At 37.3% G+C, this 16,432-nt stretch overlaps 1 protein-coding gene and 3 long non-coding RNA genes across 6 annotated transcripts; all 4 read right to left on the bottom strand.

The window, feature by feature from the left end:
• Positions 1-675: 675 nt before the first annotated feature.
• Positions 676-5,057, bottom strand: LOC113697995 (uncharacterized). Of its 3 annotated transcripts, none has more exons than XR_011818453.1 (7): positions 4,483-5,057; positions 4,353-4,392; positions 2,224-2,360; positions 1,993-2,109; positions 1,511-1,582; positions 1,365-1,415; positions 676-1,077 (listed from the first exon to the last, which is right to left on the bottom strand). It is a non-coding gene; the product is annotated as an uncharacterized lncRNA (long non-coding RNA). The 3 variants fall into 3 exon arrangements; XR_011818454.1 differs by lacking the exon at positions 1,993-2,109 and adding an exon at positions 2,447-2,490 and having other exon boundaries at positions 4,483-5,053; XR_011818452.1 differs by lacking the exon at positions 1,993-2,109 and having other exon boundaries at positions 4,483-5,051.
• Positions 5,058-5,386: 329 nt separating this feature from the next.
• On the bottom strand, positions 5,387-6,929 carry LOC140010925 (uncharacterized). Its single transcript, XR_011818120.1, has 2 exons — positions 5,833-6,929; positions 5,387-5,726 (listed from the first exon to the last, which is right to left on the bottom strand). It is a non-coding gene; the product is annotated as an uncharacterized lncRNA (long non-coding RNA).
• Positions 6,930-7,365: 436 nt separating this feature from the next.
• On the bottom strand, positions 7,366-8,592 carry LOC140010943 (uncharacterized). The gene is made up of 4 exons (XR_011818145.1): positions 8,459-8,592; positions 8,235-8,355; positions 7,929-8,158; positions 7,366-7,844 (listed from the first exon to the last, which is right to left on the bottom strand). It is a non-coding gene; the product is annotated as an uncharacterized lncRNA (long non-coding RNA).
• A 1,980-nt stretch (positions 8,593-10,572) lies between these two features.
• Positions 10,573-12,701, bottom strand: LOC113699687 (uncharacterized). The gene is made up of 2 exons (XM_027220046.2): positions 10,918-12,701; positions 10,573-10,837 (listed from the first exon to the last, which is right to left on the bottom strand). Exons 1-2 carry the CDS (start codon positions 12,699-12,701, stop codon positions 10,573-10,575), a joined length of 2,049 nt encoding a protein of 682 aa, XP_027075847.2.
• Between the last annotated feature and the right edge of the window lie 3,731 nt (positions 12,702-16,432).

Below are 16,432 nucleotides of genomic sequence, written 5' to 3'. Positions count from 1 at the left end.
GGCCCTGGATAATCGAACAATAAAACAACCATATGAACATAAAGCAGAAGATAGACGAATACCAGTGAATAATGGAAATAAATAAAAACTAATTCGATCTCATAAATTTAGTAGAATCAAGTCCTCCGTTGTTCCTCGACTAGACAAAGGGATTTAATTCATCCCTATTGAGGAGAACCCACGCAAGATTGTCACAATACTTCTGGCGTACATACGAACCAAAGAAAACGCAATAAGGAAAGAAAGAAAACTAAATTGTCTCTAAAAACTAAAAAACTACTAACCCTCTGTACGTTTCTCCCTTTTTAAAGTCAAAAGAAAGTCTAATGCTATCTCTAGTGGTCCCCGCACCAATTCAAAGTCCAATTCCATTTCACAAGCCTTTGTACGTTTCTTTTCCACTAGGAGGAGAACACCGCGACGATGCGCGGCGTAATTTTCAGGCTTGCCCGGAAACATCCTGTTATTCAAATTAAAATATTAATTATAAAAAGTAAGATCTTTGCAACATTTACTAAAAGGATATCAATTAACCCATCTTATTTTGTAATAAAAAGATGGCTTTAGAGTTCAAACTATTGTTTTATCGAATGAAATAAAAAAGTAAAGTTCAAGACAGTGACAGAATATTCATCCAATCAAACAAGAAAATTTCACGAAAAAATGCCATTGAAGTTGGCAATATAAAACTACATCCTCTAATAAACCATCAAAAAGTCAGAAAATTTGATTTATTGATGTCCTTGATGTCCTTCAAGGATCATCATCATTACAAAGAACTAAAAAATAGCTATATTACCAGGGGGAATAATGTAAATTACCTAGCAACAAGCACTCCTACCAAACCTGTGTGAATTCAATTTTCGTAAATATCTCCATTTTTTGTTTAAACAATTTTGCTAGATGGGATTCCAGTAGCTGGCTCGTGGCCCTTTGGGTATTTGACCGGTTCATTCTGTCGTTTCTCAAAGGAGTGCTGCGAGAAGTGGTGGTGCTCCCGTTACTGTCTGTACGACGATGTTTACGGCTAAGTTCTGGAGGTAAAATCTGCTTTACTTCGCCTCTTATGGCTTCGAACTAATAGCAAGATTAATGAAGAAAGTAAGTTCCTTGATTATCAAAATGACAACGAAAGAATGAGATGAAGAAAGTTAATAACTTTCTCAGACTTGAACTTTTGTGCTAAACACACACTCACGCACACGCACTCTGACAGCTCCAACATCTTATATTCTCATTTCTCCCTCATAAAAAATATGCACATTGCAAGAGGTCAGAAATTGATCACAGCTTAAGAAAACATTTATATGTTAAGAATCAGAGTTTACAACAGAAAGATCATGTTAGAAAATGAAAGAAATTACCTCTTGAAGCAGCAGATCAACAAACATATGAACCTCTCTTGGCTCCTTGTGCTATCATAAAAGGAGAAGCTCAAAACATTAGCTAAACTTATGAAGGGTATATATTTTGAACTATTCACTGCAAAAATTTTACGGAATTAACTAACCTTAACCCAGTTTGGTGTTGTAAACCTTGTCCGCAACAGAACTGATATCTTTTGAGTTCTTAACCTTACATACTGAAAGAAAAAAATAAAGTACTCAATGGCTACTTTTTACATCAGATTCAGAAATTTATATTTACTTCAAGCAAGGATTCCACTTCCATCTTCCATTCTCTTAGGCAAGATATGGCTTCAAAGGATTTGATTGTGTCCATAATCTAGTGAGCTAGGGTAATAGCCCTCCAAAATTCACTAGACAAATGTGAAAAGTAGAGTTTTTGCATGTAGAAATTGAAGTTTTGAATGAGAACAAGAAATTTGGCTTCTTTGAAATAATAATATGAGATAGATTTTGAGTCTCGAATCTAGTGAGCTAGGCTAATAGCCCTCCAAATTTCACTACACAAATGTAACAATTTTGCACATAGAAAGTGAAAGTTTTTGAGCAAGAATAAGTAGTGCAAAGATGATCCAAAAATCCATACATGGTCCAAGCACTTCTTCCCAACTACCCGGAAGGTGCGACAAATCACTACAGGGATGAAAGCAGGGCCATACTCATAACCCCGAGCACCACCAGAAGAAAAGGAAGAAGCTATTTCCTGACACCGTTAAAGATAGGATTTTTTAGAAAGTTTTCAAAATCTAATGGATATTACATATTCTCTAGTAGAATGCAGAAACAAACACAATAAAAACACAGAACAGAAAGTGACCTTGGTAATTCTTGGGATAGCACTTCGCCCAATGAAAAGAGATAGTTGAGCTAACAGAAGAACAATCCCAGGAAGGACCTTTTCTCCTCGCACTCCCTGCGTCAAACTTAGATCTTGGCTACCTGACTTACTCTTGCCTGAAAGAAAAAGGAATCACTCATTGAGCTTTCTGAAGAATTCTTGAAATCCTTCTTGTACCTAGTGAATAGTTAAGTCTCTCAACTTTAATGATAGTTCAAGTTTTTCATCAAGAAGCTGATGGAAATCCTAAAATATGAAATCCATGGAAAAGACTGAGAACTAATCAAGAAGAACATAATAGGTAATCTTCCATTCAACGGAATCAGTATCATGCATTGCAGAATAAAGAACGAAGCCTCCTTTGCCACCCAAAAAAGAGAAACATGTCAAGAATTATGCAAATACGAACTTATGGGACCTGTTAAGCAATAACAATTGGTCACTCCCTACACAGTGTAGGACATCAATAGACTTCAAGATGTGGCTTTATAATATTGCAAGCATATTCATTACAATAAGCAATTCATTTAACACAAATCAACTAAGCATCAATACAAAATAAGTTTGTCTTCCTACATATGACAAAAGTCGTTCCTCATGATGCATAAATCCCTAAACTTGTTAAACTTAATGAGTTTGAATCAATGTAATCTGGGTAGGAACACATTACCAGCATATGGCATTCATAAAATAGTGAATTGTATTTTATACAGAGAGAATCCACATTGTAGCTTTTCTGTTTTCTCCTCATAATTGGCAATTGATGGCAGGATTTGTGGTTGTTCAAGCTAGTAGGTGAAGGTGTATTTACTTAAAAAATGGAACAACAAAACCTACTCCTCACCCCTACCTACAACACACACACACAAGCACAAAGGGGGAAAACAAAAAGAAACAGAGTTTCACAATGAAGTATAGCAGCACAGGCATTCATGAAAACAACCTTGATCATTACCCGCCATCGTCGAAACAACCTAGTTATTGATGTCCTACAACACTCTGTAGGCAGTGACATCAAGACTTCAACCTTGTCACATAGTGTAGGGGCAAGCAGAAAATGTAGAAAATCAGAGCATAGGCATTCTAGAAGACAACCTTGTTCATTACCCCTCATCCCTGCCCCTCCTATTCCTTTTAATCCCCATATTTTAAAATTTTATTGAGAGACTTTCAAAGGAAATATGACATGCAATTTCAGAAGTCCTGGCTTTACCGAAAGCCACAAGCTACTAGCTCTTATCAGCAAGACATTCATACAGCCTTGAATCTGCTATACAAATTTTTCATACATTATTCCCAAATTTTTAAGCTATTTTTTAACTGGCTAGGTTGACATTGCCAACCAAAATAAAGTTCCAACAAAAGGCAAACTACAAATTACCTAGGAAAACAACTTAATTTACTCTCTTTGCCACTACTGAGTTGATAAACAAAAAGAAAAGTAAATTATCAATAAGGTTGACAAATAAACAAAAACTAAAAAAACAAAAACAAGACATATCTCTAGAAAAAGGGAACAAGTAAAGCTACAAGCCAAACAACAAATGTACAAGCAATAACATGTCTGAGTTGAATTCTGCAAAAAAAGAAATTGAGCTTTAGGTTCTGGCAATGTATGATTCTCAAACAGAAAACTCAAAACAATAAAAACGGAGCAAGTAAAACAAGTAAAAGAAAATAACTTTGGATCTAGAGGAAATAGGATGCTGTCACAAATTTTCACCCTTCACTTTTGTAAAGACCAATAACAGGATAAAGAGAGCAGAAAGTTACAATAAGTTACAATGAAAAAAAATCTGTTCACAAAAAAAAGGGAAATTAAAACATATCGTCAAGGCTTATTGAAGAAAAGTAGCATCCATTATCTTTTCTTCGTTCATCTAAGAAAGACTTAGAATAAGCAATGCTGGCAAGAGCAAATTTATTAGGGGGAAAAAAACGAAGAAGACAAAACCTTGGATTTACACTAAACAGATTAACATAGTCGAGACCAGCATGAACAATATTGGATTTTCTCATATTATAGTTGAAGAAAGAAACAAGTAAAAAAAAAACACCATATTATCACAACCAAATAACCAAAAAAAATGAAAGGGCAAGAAACTAACTGTAATTCCTCCTTCAGTGGCCTTCCTTGTGTGTTTTTACCTGAGATAATCACACAAAAATTCCATAAGAACAAAATAATCATAGTCAAAAAAGTCACGAGAAAAATAAACATCATGTGAGATTTTTTACTTGGCGGGTTTTGTAGAGATTGAGGATACCAGATAATAACATGCAAGCCTTAAACTTGCACCCTGAAACAAACATGAAAAAAATCAGTCAAAATAAAGGAAAATTTTAAAACTAAAAAATGGCGAGATCAGCGGAGAGAAAATAAATCAGATAAGAAAGATCTCCAAGGTAATTATATACAAATAAAGAGAAAAATAACTGAGAGAAAATATAAACTTTTCTGCGCAGAAAGAGGGAAAAATCATAAGTTTATGAGGAAAAGGGATGGATAAAAATCAGAAACGGAAAAAGAAAAATCAAACGTGAGCAGTTGAGCAAACAAGATCGACCAAATCTTCAAGGTTCTCCTATTTCAGGATAAGAAGGAGACAAAACGGAAAAAAACAGAGAGAATAAAAATGTGGGTTTTAAATGTCATTTTTTTGAATAATCTTTAAAAGAGGGGAAGAGGGGAAAAATGAAGAAGAAAGAGAGAATAGAAACTGTGTGCCGTTATTCTATTTATTTTCTCAGGAAATCCATGGAAAGAATGGAGGAGAGAAAGGAACCAGAGAGGCAAGAGAGAAAATGGCTCGGAGAAGAAGAGATACAGTGAGCGGCGTAAATGAATTCTCAACAACCCTATCAATCCAATGAGGAGGCGAAATCTCAATTTTGTCCTCATCTCAATTGCTTGGGGGGCGACCATCAATCGGCCAATCACAACGTGCCACGTCAGCAATTGGGTTCAATTGGAGGGATTGGCATTCACACATTTACTATATATGTTAACTAGGAGGGGATCACCGCGCGATGCGCGGGGGGTGAATGTAATGATGCCCAGTAATGCCCAGCTGAATAATAAATTTTGTAAAATTAGTTAATTCAAAGAAGAAGTAATGTAGATTATTTAGTTAGGAAGGAGTGAAAACTACCAGTAATGTATTCAATTGATGGGTAAATTACACTGCATGGTTCAGGTAAATTTATTAAGCATCCGAATAAACATTGAATGTGTGAAACCAAGGAAAAAGTTTCTCAACTCCAGTATCATCAAAGATCAAAACTGTGAATATATTTTCAGATTCCGGAATAAAGACAAGAGTTTCATTGTGCTGCAATTCATGTTGAAGAACGAAATCTCTCCAGTTTCGGTGAAGGCGTTTATGCTTTACACCAACTTGAGTACTTCTGTGTCCAGTGTTGATAAGTAACGTGGGAGTCTTGATACCATTGATGAAGTGATCAATAAAGTGTGGAATTTTCTATCATCAAGAGGTGTAGATTAGAAGATATACAGAAAGAAAAGACAATTGCTTGTGAGAAAGTTGAGATGAAAAAGAAAATGCAGGTAAGCATAGAATAGCTTACCAAACTGTTTGGAGTCGCCGAGTTAAAGACTTGATAAAAGCAAACCGAATCAGATAGATCTTGACAGAAATTTGGCCTTAGTGAGGAAGCAACTTCTTGTTGTCCAGCGGCTATTTGGATATCATCTGTAATTAGTGACTATGTATTACATTAAAAATAATATATGATATAGATGAGGATGCGAGATAGATACAATGGTATGTTTATCTCTTGATGCAACAGCATTCATGTGCAACAGGTCTGGCAGGGGAACGGTCCAAGGCAAAAGAACTTGTTTCTGTAGTTCACAAAAGTGAATGACATCGAATATCAGATTCCCGCTATGTCGAAGTAATAGCGTGTCATGCCTTTTGACAATATTGTGTTCACAAAAAGCATCCCAGCCGTGACTGTGATAGGCCATTGCCGCAGTCCAAACCTCAGAATAATTCTATTGCTGTGGTGTTGATGAAATAATGATTCAAACTGAGCAGGTAATACCTTCAAGAAATGCAGTAGGAAAATATTGTCAAAGAATACCATGCTATTTAACACTAAATGCTACAATGTAAGTGAAGAAGGTAAAAGTTAACCTGTCCTCTGTGGATGCATTTTATTAGAAAACAGCAAGCTGATAAGCAGCTATTTGTCGGCTGAAAATTTGTTGGAGATGTTAAGATTCTTTCTGCCATTGAACTATCAGGAGGAAATTTGATGCTGGAAAATCAGACAAGTGGTCTACTAATAGAACATGCGAGTACAAGGCTATATCATATGATAAGGATTACAAATACATTGTAGAGCAACTCACCTGCTGACAAGTTCTTAGGCAGAAAAAGCAGTAGTGCAAATGTATGGTTAAGAGTTGTTATGGATGATTTTGTAAACGGCAAAGAGCATATATATAAAGAAAGGATCAATGTAAAAAGAGTATACTGTTCATTACTGTTAATGCTAAGTGCAAGTCTTTTCCTATCACAATTGAATTAGTTGCAGAGGAAGGTAAGGACCAATGAATAGAAAAGACAATTCAATGTGAAACATTTAAGTGTGAGTTGTCAACCGACTGCATGTGATAAGGATGCATTTGTAATGCTCTAATGGCCTGAAGGCAAGATCATAATTCACCCTGCAATGCTTTAATGGCCTGTAATGCTTTAATGGACCTGAATATATAAGTTTTATTTGTAAAAAATGTTGCCATTCGCAATAAATGCATTCGTACAAAGCTGGAGGCTGCAAATGCATAATAATAACTCCACTGGACAAAATATAAAGAAACGGAAATGAATCCCAAATTATATAGATTATAAAGCTGCTAGTTCTGCAAAATATGAAGTGGGAGTTGTCAATTGATAGCATGGAAAGTAATGCATCTGCAATGCTTTAATGGTTTGAAGGAAAAATTATAATTCAACGTGTACTCAACATGCTAAGTAGAGCAGATAGTCCAACATATAAGTAGCAGGAACTAAATATGTAGCAGGAGCAGATAGTCCAACATGTTAGAAATTGATAGCAGCAATTGTAATTTTAAAAAACTATAAACAGATGGAAAGGAAGCCTATATTGTATAGCTTATAAAGCTATCAGTTTTACACAAAGGGAGTTCATCGTCAGGAATCCAAAGATATCTGTGAAAATCCTTATGCTCACCAACGTTGTAGGATTTCAGCTAATCTTTGAAAGCCTGGCAAGAACTCTGATACAGGTGCCTTAATCAAAGTTCAATGGGCATGACAAAAAGAAGTTTAGTAGGTAACCATGCACAAAATCCAGGGAATTGTGAATGGACGAGCAGTATTTGCAAAAAAACGTTAACAATCGGTCTAAGCATAGGAGTGCAGATTACAGAACCCCAAAAAATATTAATGCTCAAGCAATGCAAAAGGCAGTGACAACAATTTAGCCTAATTTTGCTTTCTTCTTGGAGTCAGCATGTGGACTATCAAAGTCATTGGTGCTGACAGTTTCTGTTTCATCAAACTTTTGACTGAGGCAAAGACGCACTTTCGAGCTAGAACCACCATGTCCTGTGAGTGCAACATTCAATTAAGTTAATAGTTCATTGAAAGAAAACATAGGGATGTATCACTACTCCAGGTATATTCACGAACCTGCTGTCAATAGCTGCTCATTTTCAGCCTGCTGGTCACATGAAAGAGAGACAGATTCTGGTTCATGTGTTAGTTGAGCATGACTCATTTTTTGGTTCAAGTTCAGAGCAATATAAAATCGTATACCGCTGTCTGGCATCAGCGAGCTGTGTTTGGACTGGTTTAATGTGAACCAGAAATGTCTTTGTTTTAAGCTGTTCGTGGACAAACTGAAGTGGCAGCTCAAGATTCTGGATGAAGCACAAAAGATATAAGAGTGAGAAGGAAATACTGCACTTATTATTAAATCTGACCGATTAAAATAACCTGATTAAAGTGGTCCATTGCTTCAAGGGCAGTGAAGGTGAGAATTTTTTCTGCTAGATCTCCAAAGATAGAAGCAGGTATAACTCCACTGTCATCGATCAAATCAACGTCAAAGCGGCACCTAAAATATAAGTATACAAGTGCTTAGGCGATACACTGTATAACATTAATATTAAGAGGAATTAAGCAGCTAAATTAAAGTTAATGATGTAGTAATATAGGACCTAGGCATAGCAGGGCCCTTCTCTTTGCACGAATTACAAGTAAACTCCATTCCATAGTCCGCTGCAGTAGCTCGATAACACTTTGCACAGCTCATATACCAATATTTCTGGAAGATCTGTTCAAAAGAGAGTTTTGCCTTGACCCAGGCAGTCTAAAAAGAAAGACATTTATTAGATGGAAATCTGAATAGGTACGAAGCTGTAAAATAACATAACAGAATATCATCTGATCACCTTCTGTGATGCGGTAACATTGCAAATTAGAGTAGTTTTCTGGTCTCTCTTTAAAGAAAGTGCAGGATTGTATTTAATGTAACTTTTTGCATCAATGATTCCTGCAATTGACTTAGCATTTCTCATTGCCCTACAAGGAAAAAGATGATGTAAGTGAAATATGGGGAAGAACGATATAAGTGACACCGAGGTGCACAAAAAAAATGTTAGTTAATGCCATTGCACCAATTCTTGAGCTGTCTCGCATCCTGTATTGGTGGATCAACAAGCAATGCAGAATCGAACCAGGTTGAGAGAGAAACACCTGCCGAATAAACAACAGAATGAACGCTGAGCTATGTCTGAGAACCTTGATATACAAATAAAGGCTGTAATACAAAAAAAAAAGCATGTTAACAGACCATTGTAGTTGTTAACTTTCAGTCTTCAACCAATGATAACAGGATAGCTGTGCATGTTATTCAACAGAATCCGGCCTTCATTGTTCAGAAAATCATCCCATAAGGATAGCAGGACAGTTTGAGACCTAACGTTGGCATAAAAGACAGGACAAAAATGTTTCAAAGTTATAGGAAAAATGCGATAAGGCCAGTAAAAGAGCGTGAACAATGATAAAAAGATTGCGTACTCTTCATTTAGGAGGACAAATTTCTGAACATTTGACTGTCCGGAGTTTCTAGTGATTGTCTTCATGGCCAATGAACTAATCACCACTCCGAGCACATCTGCAAGGGGAAAGAAGACAGGCTGAGATAAGAACGATTGTGTGACAAAAATATGAATGATAGACTGTTTACATACTCACCAACGGACTTGTTTCTATCATCCATGTATTCAGCTAAATCAGCAAAGTCAGTGAACGCAAATTTAACAGGCATAATGTCTTCATTGCCATCAACCTCTTCAATGACAGTTTTTGAAGTGATCACCCACTGTTTGATTAATCCAGCACTTTGAAACTTTGGCGGAATAGTCCTCACATCAGCATTTGAAATCTTATATCTTTTATAAACCTGCAACATAGGACTCATCCTTGGAATATCAGCATTGAAGATTATCCCTTCAACTTTAGAGCCCTATCAGAAAGCAAAAAAAAAGTACACATAAGAATTATGATGGACAAACAAAGAAAGAGTTCAAATTATTAATGGCCATTTCAGGTTTAAAAATGTAACCTCTGAATCATAGAAGACAAACTTTTGCTTTTTGGTTGGTGTTCCCAACGAATCTGTGACCTGTTGCTTTTCTTGGACCGTGATCACACAGGACCAGTTTTTCATATCAGGCACGATTTCTCCAATTGGCAAGAGGTTAGACATTCCTGTAAAAAAAGGAAAAATGATTATAATGTACAAGCTTGGGTATACACAAGACTTTAGCAATAAGTAAACACAGCATGGACTGGTACAAGTATACCTGGCTATAAGAAAACTCTACTGCTGGCTCAATTCAAAAATTTCACCGAACACAACATTTCTAGTTTTGCAGTCCATTTTTATACTATCAAAAGTTCCTGGTACAATAAGTATTTTCAGCTCAGTTGAAGTTCTAACTCTGGACAAGGCTACATATAACTGTCCATGAGAAAAGACAGGTTCTCTCAAGTAAATGCCAACGTAATCGAGAGTTTTTCCCTGAGATTTATTAATGGTCAGTGCAAAACAGAGTCGAATAGGAAACTGAGTTCTTATAAATGCAATAGAATTCTTTTGGTTGTCGGGAGTTTGTAAGGGTATCTTTGGAATGAGAACCCTCTTTCCTTTATGCTGACCGAAGACAATTTCAGCGGAGATAGTATGCCGGCCAAGCTCTCTACATATAAGCCTTGTGCCATTCCACAGGCCTTCAACAGGATTTAGATTCCTTATTAGTATGATCGGTCAATGTTCTTTTAACATTAACCTGTGAGGAGGAAGGCCTTTTGGATTCTGAGAATTAAGAAAATCTTCATAATCCCCCTGGTGCCGCTGGTCAACAGTTTTGTCAGAGCTAATGAAAGTGTGAAGCTCTCCAGGGAACCTTTTAATTAGTATATCATTTAGCTCATCAACCGAGCTATTTTTAGGGGTAAGAATACACCTGTTAATCATCCTATATGGATCCAGGGAATAGAGAGTTAAATCTGGGAATATGGATTGTAGTAACCTGTTAATAAAGAAGTTTAATTAGAAGCTGTATATACTAAAGAGTAGATAGATAGACCAGAATTTTTTAAGTAATGTAACCTGTTTAAGGACTCTTCTTTATCGTAATAAGGAATGACTAAATCTCTAGGCAAAGTTATTTCACCGTTGAAGTCCACAAGTTCACGCCCTTCGCCAACTCTTAACAAGAATTCGGAGAACTGAGGATCTAATATAGCTCGCATGTTTTCTATCAACTTCAGTTTATGAAGTTTATACCACAATGGAGAATTGAGAAAACACGACTGCAAAAGGATTTCCTTTGTTGCTTGCTTAATAACAGGCAGCGTCTGACGAAAATCCCCACCAAACACAACAACCTTACCCCCAAAAGGCAGTTCAGATTCCATGACATCTCTAAGCAAATCATCAAATGCCTCAATAGTTTCTCGTTTTGCCATGGAAGCCTCATCCCACAAGATCAGTTTTGACTCCGAGAGCAACCTTGCAACACTGCCTTGTTTGCTAAGCTGGCAGGTTCTGTTCTTTGAGAAGTCAAGAGGTATCTTGAACCTTGAGTGTTCAGTTCTTCCTCCAGGCAGGATAGACGCTGCAATTCCAGAGGTTGCTACTGCAATGGCTATATAACCTTGTGACCTCAAAGTAGCAAGCAGCGACCGGTATAAAAAGGTTTTGCCGATACCACCAGGACCATCAATAAAAAATGAATGCCCTTGGGAAGCAAAGCATGCCTGTAAGATGGTGTCATAAGCATACTTTTGCTGGGCATTTAGTCTCAAAGACATCAATAGATCTTCCGGCGGTATGTCTATGTTTTTTTCAGCTTCTATCTCCTTTGTCAAATGAACATGATCCACACTAACAAGGTCATCTAATGGCAACTGATAGGCAGCAATGGATGTACCCATCTGATGAAGGGATTTGTTAATATCAGCTAGAACCAATCCCCTAATTTGAGCGGGAGAGTAGGCATGATATTGTTTATGCCGTTCATAATCTCTAGTAAAGTCCAATTCAAATTTTCTCCATAACATCGTTGGATCAGTTGGAGAACAATAGACAAGAAGAGTTGCAAATAATAATCTGAGTGAAGATGGCATTTGAAATGCAGCAGCTTCCTCAAGCGTTTCTTCTATGTACGTATCAGATTGCAGCAACCCAAGTGCCAAAGCAGCCTCTCTAAACGAGTTCATTTTTTTAGCATTAACAGTCAAGAGATCATCGAATGATATCGGTGCTGGAATATGATTTAAGAGCAGCCTCAGATAGTACCTTTCTTCCTCTCGTGGATTAACACTGACGAGTCTACCTATCACCTTTCGACGCTTTCTTTCTGTCCAGTGTCTATACTTAGAAGACCAAACGAAATGCTGAGGAAAATCTTTATAAAAACATTTGAGACTCTCAGCAGCTGCGTTGGTCGCATTCATTTTGAAGAACTCAGTCAGCATGGTTTTAGAAAAATCTACTTTAGCTAACAATTGTAGCAAGTCCGAGTTCTTCGAGAAAGAAACAAGCTGCTGATTTGGAAGATGAACCTGGAGAGTATAAACAGATGGGGTCATCTCGTTTAAACGGAACTCATAGATGCGCCAAAATGCTTCCGGAGGCGAGATGTATCGACCCTTTTGGAATTCTTTAATCTCATCAGTATCAGTAGGACTATCATCTGTCATAATTCTAAAGCAAACCAGATCATGCCCCTTGAACACATATTTATACAAGTACTTGACCAATTTAATGGTAGAACAAATCTCCACGTTCATGTGACAATCGAACAAAGCAAGGAGATAGGGATTGTAAGGCACAACCCACCTGTTATCAAGAGTGAATCTGCGAACTTTCACTTTCTTGCCATCACCCATTCTTCTATAATATGGATAGCTATCTTCACCATGGGTTGTATGGGGGCAGAAATTTTTGGATAGTGACTCTTGCAAGAACCATCTTTCATACAAGGGCAACTTTTATCCATATTGCCACAGGGACCGTAGAGCATATGTTTTACAACAAGAGAATAGAGGTGAGGATATTGAAGCTGATCAGGTAATTCAGCGCAGACTACCTTGTCATAAGATTCCGGATTGAGCAACTTAAATTGAGGCTTTAAAATGAGTAACAAATGAGCATGTGAAAATCCCCGCTTTTGAAATTCAATGACATACACGCAGGCTGCTATTTCACCAAAAATCTATCTATTCAAGAGTTCATGCTTAAACATTTCGAATTTAGCTCTAAAAATTCTAGCTAAAAGATCAGGCCTATCCTGAGGCTTTTCATGATACTTCAGGTTGCACTGAATTTCTTTCCATGCCGGATTGCAGGTCATGGTAAGGAAAATGTCTGATTTTTCGTACTTTTGTACGAGTGCCATTGCATCAAGATAGCGGCGCCTCATGTTCCTAGGACCACCAATAAAAGAAGCAGGTAGCACTATCCTACGTCCAACTTTAGAACCTTCAGCCTGGCCTAGAGAGACACTGTCCAATACCTCTTGAAGAATTTCCGATCTAACCACATTTTGTCGGTGTCTATGAAAGTCCAGCCTAGAAGTTTCTATCTTCACATAGGAATCAACTGAAAATTGTTGTAGAAGTCTGAGACAGTGGAGCAACATCGACTCATCGTTCTCCCTTATTTGAAACCTATAACAATAATACTCTCTTGCCGATACAGTGTCCTCTTCACTCTTTCCATGGTCAACAGCTATAAAGAACAAATTAAAAAGGTCAAACTAATGTCGATACAGTTTATGATGCTTGCTTCTAATAGTCAAAGACAGCAAGAAAAACACTTGCCTCTACGTTCCAAATCTAGTAAAAGTGAAGGATCATCAACAGTGGAAGGATCAATGCTGAAATCAGCCTCACAAGAATCTGCATTTCTCTTCCTCTTGTGAAGTTTCTTAACACCATGGTGCCATCCACATTCACCTTGAGGAAAGAGAATAGGGTATTGTAAAGGATCATAACAGCCATAGTAATGCTTAATTCTATGGCTGGTATTAGAGTGAGTATAAACTTGAATATGGACATTCCTATCCGCTGATTCATCATCATCCTCAGTCCAGATGGCAGCAACTTGAGAGGCTGTAGGTAGGTTATAGACGCGCTGGTCCAAACTAGGATAGCAGTTCAAAACAATCCTATAGTTGTCAATGTTTGGGACATTTCTGAGATTCTTAAAGAATTTGGCATAAGGATTGTTCGACAGGATACGCATAAGTAATTTTAAAATGCTTCCATGCAACTTATCAGAACTTCCAACCCTTTTTGCTAATTCTTCATCAGAATCAAAAAAGTAAAACTGAATTCCAGAAGGTTTTTCGCTTGACTGTAGTAAACTATTAAGAAAATGGTAGACCTGACCTTGAACCCGGAAAGTGTAAACACCTTTTGTGTTCTTGGTCAGCTCTGGATCATATCTTGCAGCGAAGGATGTGAAGCCCAAGTTGTTATTATAGGTCCTAACATTATTTCTAAAATGAGCGCTTTCCTCATCATTTTCGATGAATAGGCGTTTAAGATCATAAGGCATAGATGGAGCCACAATAGAAATCTCTCCTCCAGAGCAGCAAAAGTTAGGAGGTTCTAAATGGAACCTCTTGGCTCCACAGTGCTCACAATCAGGAGCGTCTGGAAGAATCAAAGCTTCTTGCGGGATTTCAGTGATTGGAAAAATGCGTTGCTGCCTTCCCCTTTTAGGTGCAGCTGCATTTATTTTAAAACTACGGGTGAGAAGCGGACTAAGTTGTGCCTCTATTAGGCTATATAGCAATGGCATCTAAATAGTTATTGAGAAATAAAATGTTAACCCGGAGTCTGCTTCCTCACACGACGACGAGAAGAACGTTCCCGAGTAAAAGGCTGTGTTTTAGATGAGAAGGTAGAAAATTGTGCATTTTCTGTTGCAGTCACGGCAGAATCATTTTTTTCAATAGAATCGGTAGGGCAGCTGACCTGAACAGAGGTGGTTTCTGCAATCGTATAAAGAAATAAGCTAACCAAAATAGGATAGTGTCGTTTCAATGAACATAATTAAGATGTGGTAGGAAGAAAAGAATAGTCAGTAAGATTGCATTGGAAACAGCTGTTGGCTAAAAAATATACCTCCAGATGCAGAAGCTAGTTCGAAAGCTGGGTTCTCAGAGGATGATACATTTTTTTCAAAATGAAGTTTTTGTTGCTCATATGCAGAAGGAAACTGCGGTTGACCAGATTGTATATAAACTTTGGCCAAAGGAGAATAGTTAATAACGTTTTCAAAAAGATGAGAAGAACCGATGGTCCTGTCAATGGACATCACAGGAACAGAGCAAGCAGATCTAAGCATAAAAGTTTGCTTCTCAACAGATGAATTTTTTTGTTGTAGAAATGGATCCGCATGAACAGTAGTTCTGAGGGGATAATTTTTTTCAGAGTTCACAGAAACATGGTCAGAAGAGCAGTATTCTATTGAATTTTCAAAAAGACTGTTCATAAGCAAATCCTCTTTGGCAGAGTTAACATCTTGGATAACGCTACGAGAACGAGCAAAGCAATTGCTTGATCGTTCATGTAACGCCACAGGCACAGAGTTACTAATTTTTCTCCTAGGCAGGCAGAAATCAGATTCAACAAAAGGAGAAGAAAGGGTCAAAATTTTTTTTTTCTGGAAGGAATTTTCCTTTGCAGTTCGTAAGATCAGCCTTAGCAGCAAGCGGAGACTCTGCAGATTGCAAACGAAGATGCACCCATTTACAAAGAATTGAAATGCTAACACAGGAACCAGTAGGTAGGGGAGTGAAGGTGATTTAAAAAAACACCCACTGAATAAGAAGGAAGAAGGACATCACCAACTATACCTGCAAGAACACTTGCATTCGGCATGTCGTTTGCTATTTGAGTAGTAGAAACAAAATGAACACGAGGAACAAAAGAAGCAGACTCGCGAGAGGACATATATTGCAATGCCTCAGTAACAGCATTGTCATGATCGCTCTTCAATGCTTTGCTTCCTAAGATTTCACTATGCATAGAAGGGTCATTCGCACCATCGAATTTTTCAGGATGCGAATCAGGGAAACAAACACCTGATTCTATATAACCCAGAGGAACCTTGCGAATACGTGGCAGTAAATGTGCATCTTTTTTCTTGGCAGATCTATTTTCTCTTCGTCGTTGCAGAAGTTGTTTTTTTTTCAATGGTGGCATTTCTGCATACTTTTTGCGGCGAGCGGCATTTCTATCCATTTGAGTTTCACTAAGAGTTCTAAAAATGCCAAAGGGCTATATAAAGAAAGGAAGATCTAACTCAGCAAAAAAAAAAACGTAAACCAAAAATGACAGAAAACAGAGCGAGCAAAAAAAAAAGCAGAGGTAAAGGAGTAAATAGTCAACAACTGAGTAAACAACAAAAATGTAACAAGAACAAAAAAGTCAGGCAGGTAACTATAGTGCAGGAAATAGGCATTTTGTTACCATCAATGGAACAGCACCAGGAAAATAGAATAGCATGGACATAGAATGGATAGAGATCACAAAAGGTTAAAAAAAGTCACATAAAGGATAAAAAAATGTAAAATTAGAGCAGCATGCAGCTAATGATGCATCAAAAA

This window comes from Coffea arabica, chromosome 7e (assembly GCF_036785885.1).
Source record: "Coffea arabica cultivar ET-39 chromosome 7e, Coffea Arabica ET-39 HiFi, whole genome shotgun sequence".
Classification (NCBI taxonomy): Eukaryota; Viridiplantae; Streptophyta; class Magnoliopsida; order Gentianales; family Rubiaceae; genus Coffea; species Coffea arabica.
The sequence above is the reverse complement of the archived record's forward strand: the minus strand, read 5'-3'. Positions and strand labels throughout refer to the sequence as shown.